The sequence below is a fragment of the Oncorhynchus masou genome, chromosome 22 (genome assembly GCF_036934945.1).
Source record: "Oncorhynchus masou masou isolate Uvic2021 chromosome 22, UVic_Omas_1.1, whole genome shotgun sequence".
In the NCBI taxonomy this organism is placed as follows: Eukaryota; Metazoa; Chordata; class Actinopteri; order Salmoniformes; family Salmonidae; genus Oncorhynchus; species Oncorhynchus masou.
The window spans coordinates 50,897,792-50,919,258 of NC_088233.1; the positions used below are offsets into that span (position 1 = coordinate 50,897,792).

At 41.8% G+C, this 21,467-nt stretch overlaps 1 protein-coding gene across 4 annotated transcripts; it reads left to right on the plus strand.

The window, feature by feature from the left end:
* Positions 1–7: 7 nt before the first annotated feature.
* Positions 8–18,290, plus strand: prdm11 (PR domain containing 11). Of its 4 annotated transcripts, none has more exons than XM_064930511.1 (8): positions 8–194; positions 1,760–1,875; positions 3,092–3,192; positions 6,020–6,279; positions 6,647–6,714; positions 6,989–7,176; positions 13,149–13,700; positions 14,405–18,290. In XM_064930511.1, the coding sequence occupies exons 2-8, from the start codon at positions 1,760–1,762 to the stop codon at positions 16,564–16,566; spliced, it is 3,447 nt and encodes a 1,148-aa protein (XP_064786583.1). In that variant the 5' UTR covers positions 8–194; the 3' UTR covers positions 16,567–18,290. The 4 variants fall into 4 exon arrangements, with proteins under 4 accessions (XP_064786583.1, XP_064786584.1, XP_064786585.1 ...); XM_064930512.1 differs by having other exon boundaries at positions 14,408–18,290; XM_064930513.1 differs by lacking the exon at positions 13,149–13,700.
* Positions 18,291–21,467: the final 3,177 nt, after the last annotated feature.

Genomic DNA, 21,467 nt, shown 5'->3' on the forward strand with positions numbered 1-21,467 from the left:
AAAAAGATGGTGGTCAAAGCCGAGAGAAGCGGTTGACTCGTAACAATTATTTCTAATAAACACTACATTGCCCTGGACTAGTGAAATCAAAGAGTGGCGGTCCGTCAACGGCGAGGATTACAGAGGCTTGAGTTGGGGTCGGGGGATAACGTGTTCATCGCGGACCGTCCGAAGCACTGCAGTTTCGTGTTAAGGTGAGTGTCTTACTAGCCAATGTGGCCAATGAAAAATGGCTTCCGAAAGCGTTAGGCAAATTGCCAACTGCCTGCAGACGAACCAAGGAAATATCTGGGAATAGCGCAGTGCAAGACACAGCTGGAGTATGTCACATAGCATACATGTTGCTGTGCTTTTCCTTGTATTTGTGTAGGAACAGCAAACTTTGGCGATAGGTGTAAGTTTTTTTATTTTTAGTATCATTGTTGCCCGTTTAGGATCCGTGTCTCTACTCACTAAACTCTAGCCTACTGAGAGCGGCAGTCTTTCCGACCAATTAGATTTCGCTGCCGAATTTATTTTGTGGGGATTTGTGCCGGAAGGTGCATAATCAACAGCGGTGTGGGTCGGACTTGGATTTCTTGCGGACACTTCGAACGTTTGATGTCCAGATTTCCCCGGTTGCGTTGTTCACAGAATACAAACTTTGCGTTATGAGATGTTTACAATGTAACCATATTTGCTTGGTCTGTAATGATTTTTGCATTTGAATGCATTATGAAAACCTGTTTACTAATTTAAAAATATATATATTTGTTAAATTGCAATGTTAAATTGCAGTTTCCCCTATTGCATTGAGTCAGAGCGGAAGAGGTGAAGCGAGAGGGTATATGTCGCGTTCAAAACAACTAACTGGGAACTCGGAAATTTTCGAGTTCCCATGGTCGGAAAGTCGGAATTCTGGAAAGAGGCCTTAGTTGAAGGACCATTCAAAACGATTTTACCTTGTCGGACCTCATTTTTCCCCCGAGTTCATAGTGTCTTAAACGCTCTGAAGTCTTAAATCAGAGATGTAGGCAGTTAACCCACTGTTCCCAGGCCGTCATTGTAAATAAGAATTTGTTCTTAACTGACTTACCTAGTTAAATAATAAAACATCGGTCCACGAAAATGACACCACCAAGTGGGGGATTTTTGTATGGAGGTAATGAGTATCTAATTTGGTCAACACATTTTTATGTTTGTTATTGCTAATTTGCTATGTGAGGCATGTTCTATGAGATCATCTTCGTCAGCTAACGTCACTTTTTGTAGATTTTGAAGCATTTATGTAAAACAACCACAGCTTCATAAAGGTCATGTTACCTTATTTAACTAAGCAAGTCAGTTAAGCAAATTCTTATTTACAATAACGGCTTACCCCAGACGACGCTGGGTCAATTGTGCGCCGCCCTATGGGACTCCCAATCACGACCGGTTGTGATACAGCCTGGATTTGAACCAGGGACTGACGCCTCTTGAACAGAGATGCAGTGCCTTAGACCTCGGCACCACTCGGGAGCCCGAGTGATATTGACAGATTGACCGCCACTCGGGAACTGACTGATATTATCTCCGATCAAAACTGGTAAGATCTCTTAAACCTGTGTTAACACCTTATTTTCTGAGTTTATTCCAAAACCCTATTAATTTTGCCCATAAGAATGGCTGAAGGAAGTGGAGGTAAATCATTTCTGCTTTTTTGGACTAAGCTGGTAAGCTCTGGCAGTATACGTGTATGAGGTTGTATGTAGGTCACTGTTTTTCCTTGTGTTATTTGCAGATGAATTATGTGGGACTGAATTTGCACTCAGTGGGCCCACTTCCCTCCACAATGGCAGCATCGTCTGCCTATCAAACCGAGCCATCCTCAGAAGCCGGGCCCAACAGCAGCACCAGGTAGGGTGATGCTCCTCACAGACAAACAAGCTGTCCTGACTGATTTTATATATACTGAACAAAAATATAAATGCAACAATTTCATTTATTTGACTGAATTACAGTTCATACAGTATAAGGAAATCAGTCAATGTAAATAAATGCATTATACCTTAATCTATGCATTTCACATGACTGGGAAATGCATCTGGGATATGCATCTGTTGATCACGTAAAAAAAAAGAAATGGGCCTCAGGATCTTGTCATGGTATTTTTGTGCATTCAAATTGCCATCGATAAAATCCAATTGGGTTCGTTGTCCGTAGCTTATGCCTGCCCATACCATAACACCACTGCCACAATGGGGCACTCTGTTCACAACGTTGACATCAGCAATCCGCTCGCCCACATGACGCCATACATGTGGTCTGCGTTTGTAAGGCTGGTTGGACGTCAAATTCTTTAAAATGATGTTGGGAGGTGGCTTATGGAAGAGAAATTAACAATACATTCTCTGGCAACCGCTCTGATGGACATTACTGCAGTCAGCACGCCAATTGCACACTCCCTCAACTTGAGGGCAATGTGTTGTGTGACACAACTGCACATTTTAGAGTGGCCTTTTATTGTCCGCAGCACAAAGCGTAATGATCATGCTGTTTAATCAGCTTTTTGATATGCAACACCTGTCAGGTGGATGGATTATCTTGGTAAAGGAGAAACGCTCACTAACAATGATGTAAACGAACCTGTGCACAATTTGAGAGAAATACATTTTTTGTGCATTTGGAAAATTTCTGGGATCTTTTATTTCAGCTCATGAAACATGGGACCAGCACTTTACATGTTGTTTATTTTTTTTCAGTGTACATTCACATCTGCATCAACGGAGTAACTACATTATACTGCCTTTATACCACAGCATTGTTGAGTACTAATTTCTGATTGGCTAGAAGGGCATTCTAGAATGGTCATTAAAACCTGATAACGGGACAGTTGGAAAAGATATTGGGACACATTTCAATCATGACCCAATATGCACCATTGACATGCAGACATTGGCAGCCATTTCTTGTCATGTTGCTCATAAAGGTTTTGGGATTAGGCAGCAACCAAGTTGACTAGTATACAGTTATGCAGTGTTGCATTGTTCTTTGCATGCAATGTTGAAGAGAAGCTTTTCAAACCCTTGTAGTGTATCATGAATAATCATGTTCTGTATGTGACTTACCACAGCCTAATCAAAGACGAGTGTGAGTCCGAAGAACCAAGCAAGAAACTCAAGGTTGATCACGAGCACGGTGCCAGTGAGAGCCACCAAAAAGTAGACTTCTGGTGTAAGTGTCGTCATATTTTTCCAACAATTCTCACGTTGAATATTGATGTATACTCCCATCAAAAACGGATCCATAGGGTAATAATTGTAATGCGATAAAGCCATTTGAATTCAATCACTTTTTGACAGCACCCCTTTTGATTTGAATGAAACCTTCCATACATATTTTGCCCATTGCAGAAATTCACAGAAAGTGACTTTTTGGACCTGAATGCCAAAACCTTTGAGATAAAGACGCTCAAAGTTGACCCATTTTGCATACCCCACCATATCATGAGACATCCATGTCTTCATCACTGGAAAAGATAAACGATTGATATATTTAAAAATTTACAATCGAAATGTCAACTTTCAAATGCTCAAATTTTGAGAGAATCTGTCGCACACCCAAAAGTGCAGGAGATAAAAAGTAACACCAAAATTAAAAGGAATCTCCTCACACTCAGGATCAATGCCCAATTTTCTGGCAGCGTCATGAAATAGTACCCGCAAAATACCAGTCTCGGCGTCAACAGTGAAGAGGTGACTTCGGGATACTGGCCTTCTAGGCAGAAATACCCTGTCCAGTGTCTGTGTTCTTTTGCCCATCTTAATATTTTATTTTTAATGGCCAGTCTGAGATATGGCTTTTTCTTTGCAACTCTGCCTAGAAGGCCAGCATCCCAGAGTTGCCTCTTCACTGTTGACGTTGAGACTGGTGTTTTGCGGGTACTATTTAATGAAGCTGCCAGTTGAGGACTTGTGAGGAGTCGGTTTCTCGAACTAGACACTCTAATTTACTTGTCCTCTTGCTCAGTTGTACACTGGGGCCTCCCATTCCTCTTTCTATTCTGGTAAGAGACAGTTTGCACTGTTCTGTGAAGGGAGTAGTACACAGCGTTGTATGAGAGCTTCAGTTTCTTGGCAAATTCTCACATGGAATAGCCTTCATTTCTTAGAACAAGAATAGACTGACGAGTTTCAGAAGGGTTATCTGTTTCTGCCCATTTTGACCATTTGAACCCCAAAATGCTGATGCTCCAGATACTCAAATAGTCTAAAGAAGGCCAGTTTTATTGCTTCTTTAATCAGCACACAGTTTTCAGCTGTGATAACATAATTGCAAAATGGTTTTCTAATGATCAATTAGCCTTTTAAAATGATAAACTTGTATTAGCTAACACAACGTGCCATTGGAATGCCGGAGTAATGGTTGCTGATAATGGGCCTCTGTACACCTATGTAGATATTCCATAAAAAATCTGCCGTTTCCAGCTACAATAATCAATTACAACGTTAACAATGTCCACTGTATTTCTGATCAATTTGATGTTATTTTAATGGTAAAAAAAAAATGTCTAAACGACCCCAAATTTAATGGACAAAACCTTTGCTTTTCTTTAAAAAACAAGGACATTTCTAAGTTTTGAACGGTAGTGTTTATATGTGTATATATATGGAAAGTGTTCATACCCCTTGACTTTTTCCACATTTTGTTACATTACAGCCTTATTCTAAAATGGATTAAGTGAACATTTTTCCTCATCAATCTACACACAATACCCCATAATGACAAAGAGAAAACAGGTTTTTAGAAATTTTTGCAAATGTATTAATAATAAATATATACTTATTTACATAAGTATTCAGACCCTTTGCTATGAGACTCGAAATTGGGCTCAGGTGTATCCTGTTTCCATTGATCATCCTTGAGCTGTTTCTATAACTTGACTGGAGTCCACCTGTGGTAAATTCAATTGATTGGACATTATTTGGAAAGGCACACACACACAGTGGCCTCCATCATTGTTAAATGGAAAAAGTTTGGAACCACCAAGACTTCCTAGAGCTGGCCGCCCGGCCTAACTGAGCAATTGGAGGAGAAGGGCCTTGGTCAGGGAGGTGACCAAGAACCCGATGGTCACTCTGACAGAGCTCCAGAGTTCTTGTGTGGAGATGGGAGATCCTTCCAGAAGGACAACCATCTCTGCAGCACTCCACCAATCAGGCCTTTATGGTAGAGTGGCCAGAGGGAAGGCACTCCTCAGAAGATGGCACATGGCAGCCCACTTGGAGTTTGCCAAAAGGCACCTAAACACTCTCAGACCATGAGAAACAAGATTCTCTGGTCTGATGAAACCAAGATTGAACTCTTTGGCCTGAATCACGTCTGGAGGAAAAATGGCAATATCCTTACGCTGGACATCTTGTGATGCATTATCTGAATTAGGTCCACAGAATTATACCTACGGAGGAGCAGCTTCTATGGAACTATGAATGTCTTTGAACTTCAGAGTTGGCTGAACTTTGGGCCAAAGAAACTAGCTAACAAGCTTGCCTGTACGGAGCAGCACCAGATTTAAATACACGTCTTACCTTTTTTGTAGTTAATAAATCCAATGTGAAATGTGATCACTATAGTATCCCTAACTAGCATTAAACAAGTGAGTCCATTCTTCTCTAATTAAAAAAATATCTCCCTATCTTCTGAATTACGCTTGTAACGTCAGTAGGCTACAGGTATGCTTTGGTGTGGGAGGGGCAGGTGGCCTGCACACACACACTGACAAAGATTTTCAGCTGGCAGTTAAACACTGGAAAAAGTTTCTGATTGACAGAGGGGGGTTTTGCATAGGCGCTTTGTGTTTTTTTTTGTGGGACTGGGAAACCGGAATGTAAAAGAGCGTTATTAAACGCATCCCATGTTTTTACAATAACGGTTCTGTTCCGGAACAGGGTAGAGCCTTTTCGTTCCCAGTTTTGATTCTATGTGGTCTTTCAAATAAAAGGAATGCTGTCAAAAAGTGATTGGATTCAAATGGATTTACCCAATGCCCACTTTTTTTCAGTCTGTGAGGAGTGCAAAGAGTATTTCTTGGAGGAATGCCCAAACCATGGTCCTCCGGTCTTTGTGCCAGACACACCAGTGGCACTGGGGGTGCCCAACCGGGCTTCCCTCACAGTGCCCTCGGGAATAGAGCTCGTCCGGGAGGAAGAGGAGGTGGATGTGTGCTGCATAGATGCGGGCATCCCCAAGGGGGCGCTCTTTGGCCCGTATCAGGGGGAGTTGGTATCTAAGGACTATTCCTCAGGGTTTTTCTCTTGGATGGTGAGTCGAGCAACATCCCCACTCCATGTGGTGCAGGGACTTTTCCTGGAAGTCATCCAGTAACTTTCACAAAATAAGCATTTTAATTAACTATTAATAAATATGTATTTAATTATTTGTCAATGTTTTTAAGCGTTTATAATAGCTTATTCATTTCATTAATGTTTATTCATGAAAGTTATTATAAAAATGTTACCAGTGGTCCTAACCCAACTTTGCATGTTAGACATTTTGTAGCCACATCTTTCAGTGTGATAAATGCTTAAACATGCCAGGGATCTTATCTTTCTCCAGAGAATGTATCTCATCCTTGAGCTCTCATCTATTCTAAAGCATCAACCACACCATTTCATCCTTACTCTCTTAGATCGTTGATGAGAACAACACATACAAATCCATTGATGGCAGTGATGAAACTAAAGCCAACTGGATGAGGTATGATTTACATGTTGATCATACATAAACCTCTCAGTTTTTGAGATTAGAGTTGAACGGAAACAGAGGAACTTAATCAGCTGTGATACTTTGACATCAGTGATGAGTATTCAAGGAATGTGAGAGGACAGCGTATTTGAGGATTGTAAAAGTCCGGTATAATTGAACTGCTTGACTGTATGTACATTGCTTAAAACATGTTGTATGCTGCAACCTTTGTTGAATCAATGCCTTATGCAACTAAATTATATTTCTGGGGTTTTGTTGCCACCAGGTATATACGTAATTCGTCGGATGAGAATGAGAGGAACATGACTGCCTTCCAGCATGGAGAACATATATATTTCCGTGTGTGTCGGCAGTTGTCAGCAGGAGAGAAGCTCCGCGTGTGGTACAGCGATGACTACATGAGGCGGCTACACAGTGTCTCGCAGGACAGTATTGGCCACAACCTGGACACAGGTGAGACGTCCCCCTGAAATTTATTTCAATTTGCTTCTCATATTGCTGCTCAAAATGACTGACTTTGTGAAAGAAATATCCATCAGTAGTAAAACTAATGTTATTCGTGTTCCATTGACTACTTTTGGGGCGATTATGACGGCCAGTGTGGATCGAGGTAGATTTCAAATTCAAACAACACTGCACAATATTTTTGTACTTTTTTATATTTCTTTTTGAATCTTGGATGGACGCAAAACCTGTCTCGGTCAGCACAATGGTTTTATCCGATGCTCAGTTCATCGAGCCATTGAATAAGTTTTTCTTAAACTACAAAACATGAAATGTTTGTCACAAATTTCCTTGAATAAACTCTCAATTTAATTCAAAGCTCAAATGAAGGACAGTTATTATCCATACTCCTTGAGCATCCTGGGATGAAATAACTTCACCACGTGATGGTGTGATTGACTCCTTCATGCCGACCAAACCGGCTCCACACGTGCATCTGCCATCGTATGCATGTTGACTTTGTCTATCCCCACCAGACTCTTTCATGACACGCAGGTTGAAATACCTGAACCAACTGTACATTTGGGGACAGGTCAAAATACGCATGAAACATTCATGGAAATGTAGCTAGCTTGCTGTTGCTTGCTCATTTGTCCTGGGAGATGAAGATCGGCTGTTATTTTACCTGAAATTCAAATGGTCCTTTTAAAAAATATATATATATTTTTTGTTGAATTTTGACCCATTTTGAGTCATACTCTGACAGTTAATCTACGGATAACTCACTAGGTTTCCCCTTTTTTTTCTTTGATTAATCTCTTTCATCTTGCTTCTTCTGTGGATTTTGTATTGTGGTTGGCAACCAAGGTGCATTACCGCCACCAACTTTCAATCACCAACGTGTGTATTATGGTCTTTCTTTTAACGAAGGGGCCAATGTGTGATATCAGGGTAAACGTTTCAAAATGATTTAGATGTACATTTTAAATATGATTTTCTTGCAGCTTCACGTGTAGTTACAGGAATATATTTCTAGGTAGGCACTGAAAATAACTTAAATATTTTTTTTAATCATTTATTTTCGTGAGCCACCTCCTGCTCTTGAAATGCGCAGTCTGATCATATAGGCGTTAGGAAACAAATGTGAATATATTTACATACACAGCCATGATTGGCTGATAGGATTGTCTAGAGCCTACGCCCTTACCCAGATGAACAGTCATTGGTCATAATCAGTTCACATTGTGATGTCATGATGTGGGCCAAAAGTTCCATCCCACCTGAACAGGGTGACATTTCTGGCATTTTTTTCAAACAGCGCTTACACAAAAAGTGCATTATCATAATTTTTTACAATCGGAGGGTTATTTCGACCTCATAGTAGGGCCAGGACAATACCAGTTTCGCGATACTCGTTAGCATCATGGCAACAAAACAAAACACTTAGTGCATTTAACTTCTTTAGGAAAACAGCCTTAATGTTGGAAACATGTTGTCATTCAGTCACACATTTATTTTCCAAGCTATAACACACTATTTTACATACAGCAGGTTTTTAAAGGACCAAAGTGTTTAGTCTGCTTCGTGTTTTCATTTTTGCCATGGAAAAAAATATTGTGATACTGATATCATCCTGGCCCTATCGCATAGCGCGTGTGTGGAAATATTATTACAATTTTTAAAAAGCTACATCAAGTTTTTTAACTGCACTGTCCCTTCAACATTTTAGACAGTGCCAGGCTCACTGACTGCGCTGCCATAATACCCATACCCTGTCTAGAAGTGGTAGGCCCCTACTGGCCATAGTCTAGACATTTGTGGAGATCTGAGAGGGATTGATGGGTGGTAACATGGTGAGAGATAAACCTTACACCTGTCCAATCCTCAGATCTCCACAAGTGTCTAGGGGTAGGGGGTTGCTTCTGGCAGGACCCCACAACCCTCCAGTGGATCTACTGCATTGGTTGGATGCTTCATTCCATTGCTATACACACATGGATTTTGACATAATCAGAACGTCCGCTCAGCAAGGAAGAAGCAACTGCTCCAAAACCGCCATAAAAAAAGCCAGACTACGGTTTGCAACTGCACGTAGGGTCAAAGATCGTACTTTTTGGAGAAATGTCCTCTGGTCTGATGAAACAAAAATAGAACTGTTTGGCCATAATGACCGTTGTTATGTTTGGAGGAAAAAGGGGGAGGCTTTCAAGCCCGAAGAACACCATCCCAACTGTGTGCTTTGCTACAAGAGGGACTGTACTAAACAAAATAGATGGCATCATGAGGAGGACAATTATGTGGATATATTGAAGCAACATGTCAAGACATCAGTCAGGAAGTTAAAACTTGGTCGCAAATGGACAATGCATACTTCCAAAGTTGTGACAAAATGGCTTAAGGACAACAAAGTCAAGGTATTGGAGTGGCCATCACAAAGCCTTGACCTCAACCCTATAGAACATTTGTGGGCAGAACTGAAAAGGCGTGTGCGAGCAAGGATGCCTACAAACCTGACTCAGTTACACCAGCTCTGTCAGGAGGAATGGGCCAAAATTCACCCAACTTATTGTGGGAAGCTTGTGGAAGGCTACCCGACAAGTTTGACCCAAGTTAAAACAATTTAAAGGCAATACACTCTATTAGTATTTGGTGGCATATAAACTTCTGACCCACTGGAAATGTGATGAAATAAATAAAAGCTGAAATAAATCCTTCTCTCTACTATTAGTTTGACATTTCACATTCTTAAAATAAAGTGGTGATCCTAACTGTCCTAAAACAGGGAATTTTTACTCTGATTAAATGTCAGGAATTGTGAAAAACTGAGTTTAAATGTATTTGGCTAAGGTGTATGTTAACTTCCAACTTCAACTTTATATGAGATGAGTAATGCAAAATATGTAAACATTATTAAAGTGACTAGTATTCCATTTATTAAAGTGGCCAGTGATTTAAAGTACATGTATATAGGCAGCAGCCTCTAATGTGCTAGTGATGGCTATATAACAGTCTGATGTCCTTGAGATAGAAGTTGTTTTTCAGTCTTTCGGTCCCATCTTTGATGCACCTGTACTGACCTCGACTTCTGGAAGATGGCCTGGGTGAACAGGCAGTGGCTCGGGTGGTTGTTGTCCTTGATGTTTTTTTGGCCTTCCTGTGACATCGGGTGCTGTAGTTCTGGAGGGCAGGTAGCCCCCAGTGATGCATTGGGCAGACCGCACCTCTAGAGAGCCCTGCGGTTGCAGGCGGTGCAGTTTCCAAACCAGGCGATGATACAGCCCGACAGGATTTTTTTCAATTATGCATCTGTAAAAGATTTTGAGGGTTTTAGATGCCAAGCCAAATTTCTTCAGTGCTGTTACTGTGAAGTGGAAACATCTAGGCGCCACAACGGCTCAGCTGCGAAGTGGTAGGCCACAGAAGCTCACAGAACGGGACCGCCGAGTGCTGAAGCTCGTAAAAAGCATCTGTCCTCTTTTGCAACACTCACTACCGAGTTCCAAACTGCCTCTGGAAGCAATGTCTGCACAAGAACTGTTTGTCGGGAGCTTCATAAAATGGGTTTCCATGACCAAGCAGCCGAACACAAGCCTTAGATCACCGCGTGAATGCCAAGCGTCAGCTGGAGTGGTGTAAAGCTTGCCGCCATTAGACTCTGGAGCAGTAGAAATGCGTTCTCTGGAGTAACAAATCACGCTTCACCATCTGGCCGACGGACAATCTGGGTTTGGCGGATGCCAGGAGAAGGCTACCTGCCCGAATGCATAGTGCCAACTGTAAAGTTCGGTGGAGGAGGAATAATTGTTTGGGGCTGTTTTTCATAGTTTGGGCTCGGCCCCTTAGTTCTAGTGAAGGGAAATCTTTTAGCTATAGCATACAATGACACTAGACTATTCTGTGCTTCCAACTTTGTGGCAACAGTTTCCTGTTTCAGCATGACAATGCCCCCGTGCACAAAGCGAGGCCCATACAGAAATGGTTTGTCGAGGGCGGTGTGGATGAACTTGACTTGCCTGCACAGAGCCCTGACCTCAACCCCATCAAACACCTTTGGGATGAATTGGAACGCCGACAGCGATCCAGGCCTAATCGCCCAACATCACTGCCTGACCTCACTAATGCTCTTGTGGCTGAATCAAAGCAAGTCCCCACAGCAATGTTCCAACATCTAGTGGAAAGCCTTCCCAGAAGAGTGGAGGCTGTTATAGTAGCAAAGGGGGGGCAACTCCATATTAATGGCCATGATTTTGGAATGTGTGCTGAGCAGGTGTCCACATACTTTTGGTCATGTAGTGTATCAGTCAGCTAACCATTTACAGCAACCACAGTTCATTAAGTCATTACACAATAAATCATAATCAGAAATGAAATAATATTTGTACTTTGGCTATTAAATGGCGTGCAGTTTCACACCAGTTCTTTCACTTGCCTGGCATTCAGAAAATCCTTCCCTGAATCGGCTGTTGCGCGATAATTTCCCCACAAAACTAAACAACTCACCACACAACATCAAATGCACACTCAACAACTATTATGCTTAATTATTGAAGAACCCCATTAATGACCGTATACATTTTGGTTTGATTCATCTTGTTAAAGTTACTCTTTCTGTTTAGAAGCATTTGATTTTGCAATCCATACATTATTTTGGATATGTGTGCCCACGAAAACTGTTTTCACACCGTAACATGCACTTCTGAGATCGCCATACAAAAGAGATCGACAGCAATATCCAGGACCTTTTACAGGATCAAGTTCAATGTGTAATTCAATTGTCAAATGCTTAGCATATTATATAATGACAAACGGCAATATCATAAATGTAAGGAAAGAAAGGTAGTGTTTTATGTCACATGATTTCTACCAAATCTGTGAAGGCTCTAAGCACGAGAAAGGGTTTAAACATGACTTTGTAACAGCTCCAAACAGTTGTCCACTACAAGAAATGCGCACTGGTACCCGAGTTTATAGAAAGACCTATATGCTCGTAGACAACCAAAGAATAGATGGGAGAGACAGGACTTGCAACGCATCAAGCGTCTAAAATAGAACCAAGTTCTAGTTTAGTGCCTGGCTACGCAGACACCTGTTGACTCGCGCCAGCAGTTTGGATGAAATTATTGAATAACATGTATGTGTTCTTTTATTTTGCAACGCTCGCGCATGCTATGTGGCCGGTTTGGTCAGCATGCTAGACTTTTACATCCAGAGCTCAAATTGAGGAGGTGTGCCCTACATTCATGACTATGTGAACAATCACCACTGTTTTCCTTCTGTACTCCAACAACCTGTATTTTAAAAAGAATGGATTAGAGCAACAACAAAAAAATCACCAATGAGTCAACACTATCTCCATTGGGAAAGCGTCTGCTATTTGACAAAACAGGTCTCTGATAATCTGGCATTGGGGATTAGGTCTACTCTAGCCAGTTGGTGCACCGTTGACCCACTTATGCTATATGAGTAGCTACGTCCTACATCCAGATCCAAGCCTATGGTCTTAGTTATTTTAATCTGATTATGAAAATTTGCCTGGGATGGCAAAAATGTGGCAAAATCATGTCGTGTATGTCTGATGAAATGAAAAGCGACGTCATCGGGATCATTTCAGTTGACATTTTATTCATATCTCCTTTGACCTTCGGCATTTCAAAACAATCTCTATAGGGCTGAAACTTCCATTCTGTTGTTTAAACCGTTGCCATTTTTAACCAGCAACAATACTCTCCAAGAGGAAAAACGTTCCGGATCGTTTACCTGCATAGGTTCTGCAGGTAAGCAAAGTAGGTTCTCGTTTTCTTATGCTGTTACGTTTATTTATAGGATAGAGAATTAGTCATTGTCTTTATCTGAGGTTACTTTTCTTTTCATTCTGCTTGGTATTTTGTATGTTATCACATCCATTGTCATAGTACTAGTAGTTGGCAATATTATACACCGGTGTACTTCTACACAGCTAACTCTGCACTGTTGTGTTCCAGGCCTGTTGACTGTTGGGAAATCCGAAGCCCGGGAGGAGACCAAAGGACCTGTGCTCAGGTCGGCTCTGCATGGCAGGTGCAGCCTCAGCAAGCACACCAGCGAGGAGGGGGATGGCCAACCACAGGCCAAGAAGAAAAAGATCGACCTCATCTTTAAAGATGTCCTGGAAGCCTCTCTGGAGGCCTCCAAGAGCCAGGAAAACCCCCTGAACAGCACCTTCTCCATGAGGCGGACCAGAGCTCAGCGCGTCACGCTTACCTCCCAGAGAGGGGAGTCCTATCTGGCCCAGGAGGAATGCAAAGTGACTGGTCTGGGTCTCCACCTATCAGAGCACCTAGAGGGGGGCTTTAATGTTCGGTGTCTGAAGATGGAGGATTCCGAAGATGACCCTGGTCAGATTCATGAGGAGCCTTCTACCTCGTTCTGCCCCAACTGTGTGAAGCTGAAGAGGAGGATTCGGGAGCTGGAGGCAGAGGTGATTCGTCTGAGGGGAGGAAACCAGGTGGAGGTACCACCCCACCCTGAGCTGGCACCAATAGATGAGCTCCAAGGTAGGTCACAGAGAGAAACCGAGCAGTGTGGCGAGGGTTATTTGGTGAGATTATTCCTCTGCTTCGTAGCACAGAATTTCAGATGTGACATTTTCTTCACATTTTAATATTCACCTTCAATTAAGATTTGAGTTCCCCATATCACAATCTTCATCATTATCAGTAGAAAAGCATGTTTTATTATTTTGGTTAGACTAAAACTGGATTTAAAACCCCAAAATAGTTCAATTAACATTGAATTACCACACAACAGGGTTTATGAGAAACTAAGTGTGTGAAATATGTCAGTGATTTCCTGCTTTTGATTTTGCAGTGGCTGAATGTTTATTTTTTGTATATTCCATTGGATTTCAAATAAAAATCTGTTTGCACGTTTTGTCTTTTTACTTTGTCTCAAATTAAAATCACATTAAATGAATTAAAAACTGATGTGTTCATTTCCGTGGTTAGCATTACCATGCGTCATTGGTATTTTATAGTTTTAAAACAAATTATTCATTTCTAGACACATTTTGGAAATGTTTTGATATACTGTGGATTTGGTGTAATATTAATTTGATCAAATTCCCTTAATAGGATGAAAAGCTTAATTCTTTCCCTTAGGTGTTGAATGAAAAGACATTGGTCTACTCAGATACAGTATAGATAGCATTGCTGAGGTTGTCTTTTATGATATTAATGTTATAATGTCCTATTCATTTCAGCAGCTGAGGCCATGACCCCTATTCCCGTGGTGCTGGATGAGGATGATCAGGATGTGGACTCTGCAGATGAGTCCATCACTGCTGACCTCATGGTGGCTGCTGAAGACTCCTCCAAGCTGTTGGCTGGGCCTGGCCGACGTATACGCCGCTTCAAGCAGGAATGGCTCAAGAAGTTCTGGTTCCTGCGTTACTCACCAACACTCAACGAGATGTGGTGTCATGTCTGCCGCCAGTATACCGTCCAGTCCTCACGCACCTCCGCCTTCATCATCGGCTCCAAGCAGTTCAAGATCCACACTATCAAGCTGCACAGCCAAAGCAACCTGCACAAAAAGTGCCTGCAGCTATACAAGCTTCGGATGCACCCGGAGAAGACAGAGGAGATGTGTCGTAACATGATGCTGCTGTTCAATGCTGCTTACCACCTGGCACTGGAGGGCCGACCCTTCTCAGACCTGCGAGCGCTGGCTGAGTTGCTCAAGAAGTGCGAGCTCAAGGTGGTGGACCAGTACATGAACGAAGGTGACTGCCAGATCCTCATCCACCATATCGCCAGGGCGCTTAAGGAAGACCTGGCGGAGAGGATACGCCTGTCGCCCTTCCTCAGTGTCATCATGGATGGGCAAAACGATGACTTGCTGTCAGACACCGTTGCCGTCTATGTGCAGTTCACCACCAGCGAAGGACCCCCTGCCACAGAGTTCCTCTCCCTACAGAGGCTAAGTGTTGGCAGTGTGGATGGCTACCTCCAGGCCATTGATCGGGCCTTTGCTGTGCTTGGTCTGAAGCTTCAGGACATGCTGGTGGCCGGTCTGGGGGTCGATGGCTCCAACATCTCCTCCAGTTTGAGAGCAAATCTGTACATTGCGGTACGGAAGAAGCTCCCCTGGATCCTCTGCTTGCCGGTCATGATCCATCGTCCTCACCTGGAGGTACTGGATGCCATCAGTGGGAAGGAGCTGTCCTGCCTGGAGGACCTTGAAAACAACCTGAAGCAGCTGCTGAGCTTCTACCGGTACTCCCCTCGCATGATGGCCGAGCTCAGGTCTACCGCCCCCACGCTGTCTGAGGAGACCGAGTTCCTGGGAGATATACGAGCCGTCAGCTGGATTATAGGAGAGCCAAACGTCCTGAATGCACTTATCAAAGATTACCTGGAGGTGGTGGCGCACCTCAAGGACATCAGCGGCCAAACGCAGAGGGCCGATGCAGCTGCCATCGCCTTGACCCTGCTTCAATTCCTCATGGATTACCAGTCTGTCAAGCTAATATACTTTCTCCTGGATGTCATCGCTGTTCTTTCGCGTCTGGCCTTCATCTTTCAGGGGGACTACCTGCTGGTGTCTCAGGTAGACACCAAGATCGAAGAGGCCATCCATGAGATCGGTCAGCTGGTGGACTGCCCTGGGGAGTATCTGCAGGAGTTTGAGGAGAACTTCCGCGAAAGCTTCAATGGCGTAGACCTGAATAACTTGCGTGTCGCCGAGTCCAAGTTCCAATCCATCCGCGAAAAGATCTGCCAGAAGAGCCAGGGAATCTTGTCCCAGCGACTTGACATGCACAGCCGCACGGTGGTCAAGGCATGCCGTGTGCTTGACCTCACCACCTGGCCACGCAACAGGGATGACCTACGAGCCTTTGGGGAGGAAGAGATCCTGCTCATTTTTGACCACCTTGAAGCGATCCCCTCGGCTGTCCGGGAGACGTCGCGGGACAGAACTGACGCTCGGGGCAGCCTGCTGGTGGAGTGGAGGGACCTCAAAGCCGACTACTACAGCATGAATGGCTTCAAGGAGGTGGTCAGTCAAATCTCCAGGCACAAGCAGCGCTTCCCTCTGCTTAACCGCATACTCCAAGTTGTCAGGGTCTTGCCCACTTCCACCACCTGCTGTGACAAGGGCCGTGGGTCCCTGCAGAAAGTGCGCAAGAACAACCGCTCAAGGCTGACGCTGGACCAGATGAATGACCTACTGACCCTTGCAGTCAACGGGCCGCCAATAGCAAACTTCGATGGCAAACGACCATTGGACAGCTGGTTTGAGGAGAAGTCTGGCAACAGCTATTCACTCTCAGCCGAAATGCTGAATAGAATGTCGGCTAATGAACAAAAGTATGTTCTGCACAGCATGGATGTGAACACAGAGTTCTACCCTGATATTTGACTGATGAGAGCCATGGCTTTACTTCACTTTATTCCAAAAGCCATCCCGGGGGAGGGGTGATCTGGGCTATAATGTGATTGGCCATACAAGTGTGCAATGGCCCTGCTGCTAAAATGGCCTGATCAGCATCACTTTAGAAAATGGAAACCGAGCTAGTAGAATCTGTTGAGCACACATTTATGTCAAGCTCAGGAGGCAAAGTTGGTCTTAAAAGGCAAGACAGGAAACCTGACTTAGTGAAAATAATCAGTTTGTATGAGTGTTGAATTTAAGTATGTGTAACATATAGCACTTATGTAGAGCATGTGCTGATGATCACTGGTATCAACTCTGTTAGAAATGGCCATTATCATTTAGTGGGGCTTTTAAAATCTGCAGTCAACACCATTATTTGGAAATGCCATAGGTTAATAGCTCAAGTATAAAATTTTTTGTAATAATGCAAATTATTTCTCTTTCAAACAAGTCTTTGATTTCTATACATTTACGGTTTATTTTAAAAGTAGTAAATGTTTGGTTCAAATGACATATGTATGAGATTGTGCCATAACAGCATATTGCAAGGTGATAAAGTCTTGATAAAGTGAAAGTTCACAAATAACCAAGGTGCTATGCCACACATCGTCACAAGAGATTATATGGTTTGTTTAAGTGTTTGTTTTTGTACAGGTATATACTGCTGTGGTGATTGATATTTCTTTTGTGACTTTTATAGGTCTTAAAAGATTCCATCGGGGGGAATGTATTTTTTTTTTTTTGCCTAAACAAATGTAGGTCAATTATTCATTATGAAGCAGGTAGTTTGGATGCTGATTGGATGAAAGGTGTGGTATATCAGACATTAAACTGGGAGGTTCGAGCCCTGAATGCTGATTGGCTGACAGCCGTGGTATATCAGACCGTATATCACAGGTATGACAAAACATTTATTTTTACTGCTCTAATTACGTTGGTAACCAGTTTATAACAGCAATAAGGCACCTCTGGGGTTTGTGGTATCTCTCCAAAATATACCACGGGTTAAGGTCTGTGTACAGGCACTCCTCGTTGTGTCGTGCATAAGAACAGACCTTAGCCGTGGTATATTGGCCATATACCACACCCCCTCTGGACTTATTGCTTAAATATACCACGGGTATGATGCAAAATTACTTGTTTACTGTTCTAATTATATTGGTAACAAGTTTATAATAGTATTAAGGCACCTTGGGTATGTGGTATATTGACCATACACCACACCTCTGGCCTTATTGCTTAATATTAAAGTATAATATTCATTTTGCAAGGTGAGGCTTATATAGCCATAAATTAGCCAAAAGGTTTCAATATATTGTTTATACTTTACATTTTTTGCAGCATTTATTCTTAAGTATTTGTTTATTAATACTTCTGCCAAATCATGTATGCAAGACAGAGTGCATTTGAAAAGTATTCAGTGTTGTTTTTTCTCATCAATCTACACACAATACCCCATAATGACAAAGCAAAAACTGTTTTTTTTTGTTTTGTTTTTTTGCAAATGTATTAAATATAAGAAACTGAAATGTCACATTTACATAAGTATTCAGACCCTTTACTTAGTACTTTGTTGCACCTTTGCCAGCGATTACAGCCTTGATTATTCTAGGTATGACGCTATAAGCTTGGCACTGTATTTGGGGATCTTCTCTGCAGATCATTTCAAGCTTTATCCGGTTGGATGGGGAGCGTCGCTGCGTAGCTATTTTCAGGTCTCCAGAGATGTTCGGTCAGGTTCAAGTCCAGGCTCTGGCTGGGACACTCAAGGACATTCAGAGACTTGTCCTGAAGCCACTCCTGCGTTGTCTTGGCTGTATGCTTAGGGTCGTTGTCCTGTTGGAAAGTGAACCTTCACCCTAGTCTGAGGTCCTGAACGCTCTGGAGCTGGTTTTTGTCAAGGATCTTTCTGTACTTCGCTCCGTTATTATTTCTCTCGATCCTGACTAGTCTCCCAATCCCTGCTGTTGAAAAACATCCCCACAGCATGATGCTGCCACCACATGCTTCACCGTAGGGATGGTGCCACGTTTCCTCCAGACTTAACGCTTGGCATTCAGGCCAAAGAGTTAAATCTTGGTTTCATCAGACTATAGAATCTTGTTTGTTTCTCATGGTGTGAGTCCTCTAGGTGCCTTTTGGCGATCTCCAAGTGGGCTGTCATGTGCCTTTTACTGCGGAGTGCCTTCCCTCTGGCCACTCTACCATAAAGGCTTGATTGGTGGAGTTCTGCAGAGATGGTTGTCCTTTTGGAAGGTTCTCCCATCTCCACAGCGGAACTTTGGAGCTCTGTCAGAGTGACCATCGGGTTCTTGGTCACCTCCCTGACCAAGGCCCTTCTCCTCCAATTGCTCAGTTTGGCCGGGCAGCCAGCTCTAGGAAGAGTCTTGGTGATTCAAAACTTCTTCCAGTTAAGAATGATGGAGGCTACTGTGTTCTTCAATGCTGCAGAAATGTTTTGGTACCCTTGTGCCTCGACACAATCCTGTCTCGTAGCTCTTCAGACAATTCCTTCGACCTCATGGTTTGGGTTTTGCTCTGACATGCACTGTCAACTGTGGGACCTTATATAGACAGGTGTGTGTGTGTGCCTTTCCAAATAATGTCCAATCAAATTTACCACAGGTAAATCAATCAAGTTGTAGAAACATCTCAAGGATGGTCAATGGAAACAGGATGCACCTGAGCTCAATTTCGAGTCGCATAGTAAAGGGTCTGAATACTTATGTATATAAGGTATTTCTGTTTTAATTTTTAATACATTTGCAAAAAAGCAAGATGTGGAAAAGGGTACGGGTCTGAATACTTTCTGAATGCAATGTATGTCACTTGAATTTATTCACAATGAGTGCAATATGTATTATGACTTATGGCCAAATTCAACAACCATTTGAGGGGAAAAAGTAATCCCCATCTTATTATATCATTTACTTAATGACATTGCCAAATTAAGTAGTGGACAGAAAGTTTTGCTAAAATGCATTTTGCATATTATTTGTGGCTGCTACAGTTGTCATACATGCCAAAGTTTAGATTTCAGAAGGGTTTGTAAACTGGAATGTGTTGACATGACAACTTTCTTTGCTTTGCTTTTTGAAAACACTTTTGAGATAGTATACTTCATCAGTTATCTGAAACTCAGATCATTTAGGTGGAGTGAAATGCATTGAAAATCCTAGAAACCACTAAATTTGCACCTGTGTTGTATGAAATGTATGAGTAACTGTTAACTAAGGTTGATGGGATCATTTCTCTCATGTTGGTTCTTGACTTTACTGTTCGAAATGTAATACTTTTATATTCACTATATAAAATTAATAAGTGGCCATGCATTAACATTTACTGTTCGAAATGTAATACTTTTATATTCACTATATAAAATTAATAAGTGGCCATGCATTAATAGGCAAAGAATCCTTTTGCTTGTATATTGAAAGTGAGTTATTTGAACTTAATTTTTAATATTATATTGAACCTTTGGTTGGTTTCAAAATATTGTTTTAAATTGTCAACAATTAAATTACTGAAAGGCATATTTAAAAATAAAAAAAAAATAAAAAATCTATTTAACCTTTATCCAGGCGAAATAATTAAGAACAAATTCTTATTTACAATGACGGCCTAGCATACCAGTCTGAGCCAGACTGCTTTAAGCCGTGATTTCACCTTTAAATTAATTACTGTAGTAATTTTAAGAGGTACGCACACTTGCTTGTTTGCATGGTTGTTGTACTGTATATGCACCATGATTGTAATCTTCAAATTATTACATGCCAATTTAAATAACATGCATTCTTCATATGTGGTATGTGTTTTGGGTGGGTGTATAGACTTATTACCTCAATGAGGTATGCTATGAAGTGTCACAAAAACTATTTTGCTTTCATTACTGTTTACTTCATGTATGGACTCTTAACGATAGGCAGCTGTGTAATTCATGAGACAGGGCGTTGAGAGAGAAATTTTGTCAACAATCACTTCTTCACAACTGGAATCACAGCACCAAAAATATTTCCCGCCCCAATGCAAATATTCAGAGGAATGCTTTGTTTGTGTTATCTTGGCCAATCATCTTTTTACTTAGCTTAGGTCGGGGTATGTAGTTTTCTTTGCTTATTCTATACATGATTGTTTTGCACCTTATATGTTTATATTTCTGTGTACTTTATGTTAATGATTGTGAGTATGTCCACAGCAAATGTGCATGTTAATTCATGAGCCAAGGCCAAGAAAAATGAGTTCTTGATCCTAGTGCTTCTAGATTTATACTGTCATCTATTTCAGATTTTCCAAACTGAGCTTGTACCAAAATTCAAATTCTAGATCTACATTTAGCCTACCATTTGATATATTGTAATATACACCATGTAACTTTAACAAATGTATGTATGCACAATATTGTATGCAGCCAAATGAAAGTCAATCAGTTATACTGTGGTATTAGTGTATTATATATTTTTGAGGGGGGAAATTGCAACGATTCCTTTGAATGGTTGAAATGCCTGCACTCTTATATCACTCTGTTTTTGAAAAGGGATAAATTAACAATACAAACATTTACCTTTAATCGGTAACACTTCAGATTTAGGTACCCTTTAAGGGAGTTGTATAATGAACAAAAATATAAACGCAACATGTGAAGTGTTGGTCCCATGTTTTATGAGCTGAAATAAAAGATCCCAGAAATTTTCCATACGACCAAAAGCTGATTTCTCTCAAATGTTGTCCACACATTTGTTTCCATTGCTGTTAGTGAGCATTTCTCTTTTGCCAAGGTAATCCATCCACCTGACAGGTGTGGCATATCAAGAAGCTGATGAAACGGTGTGATCATTACACAGGTGTACCTTGTGCTGGACACCTTAAAAGGCCACTCTGAAATGTGC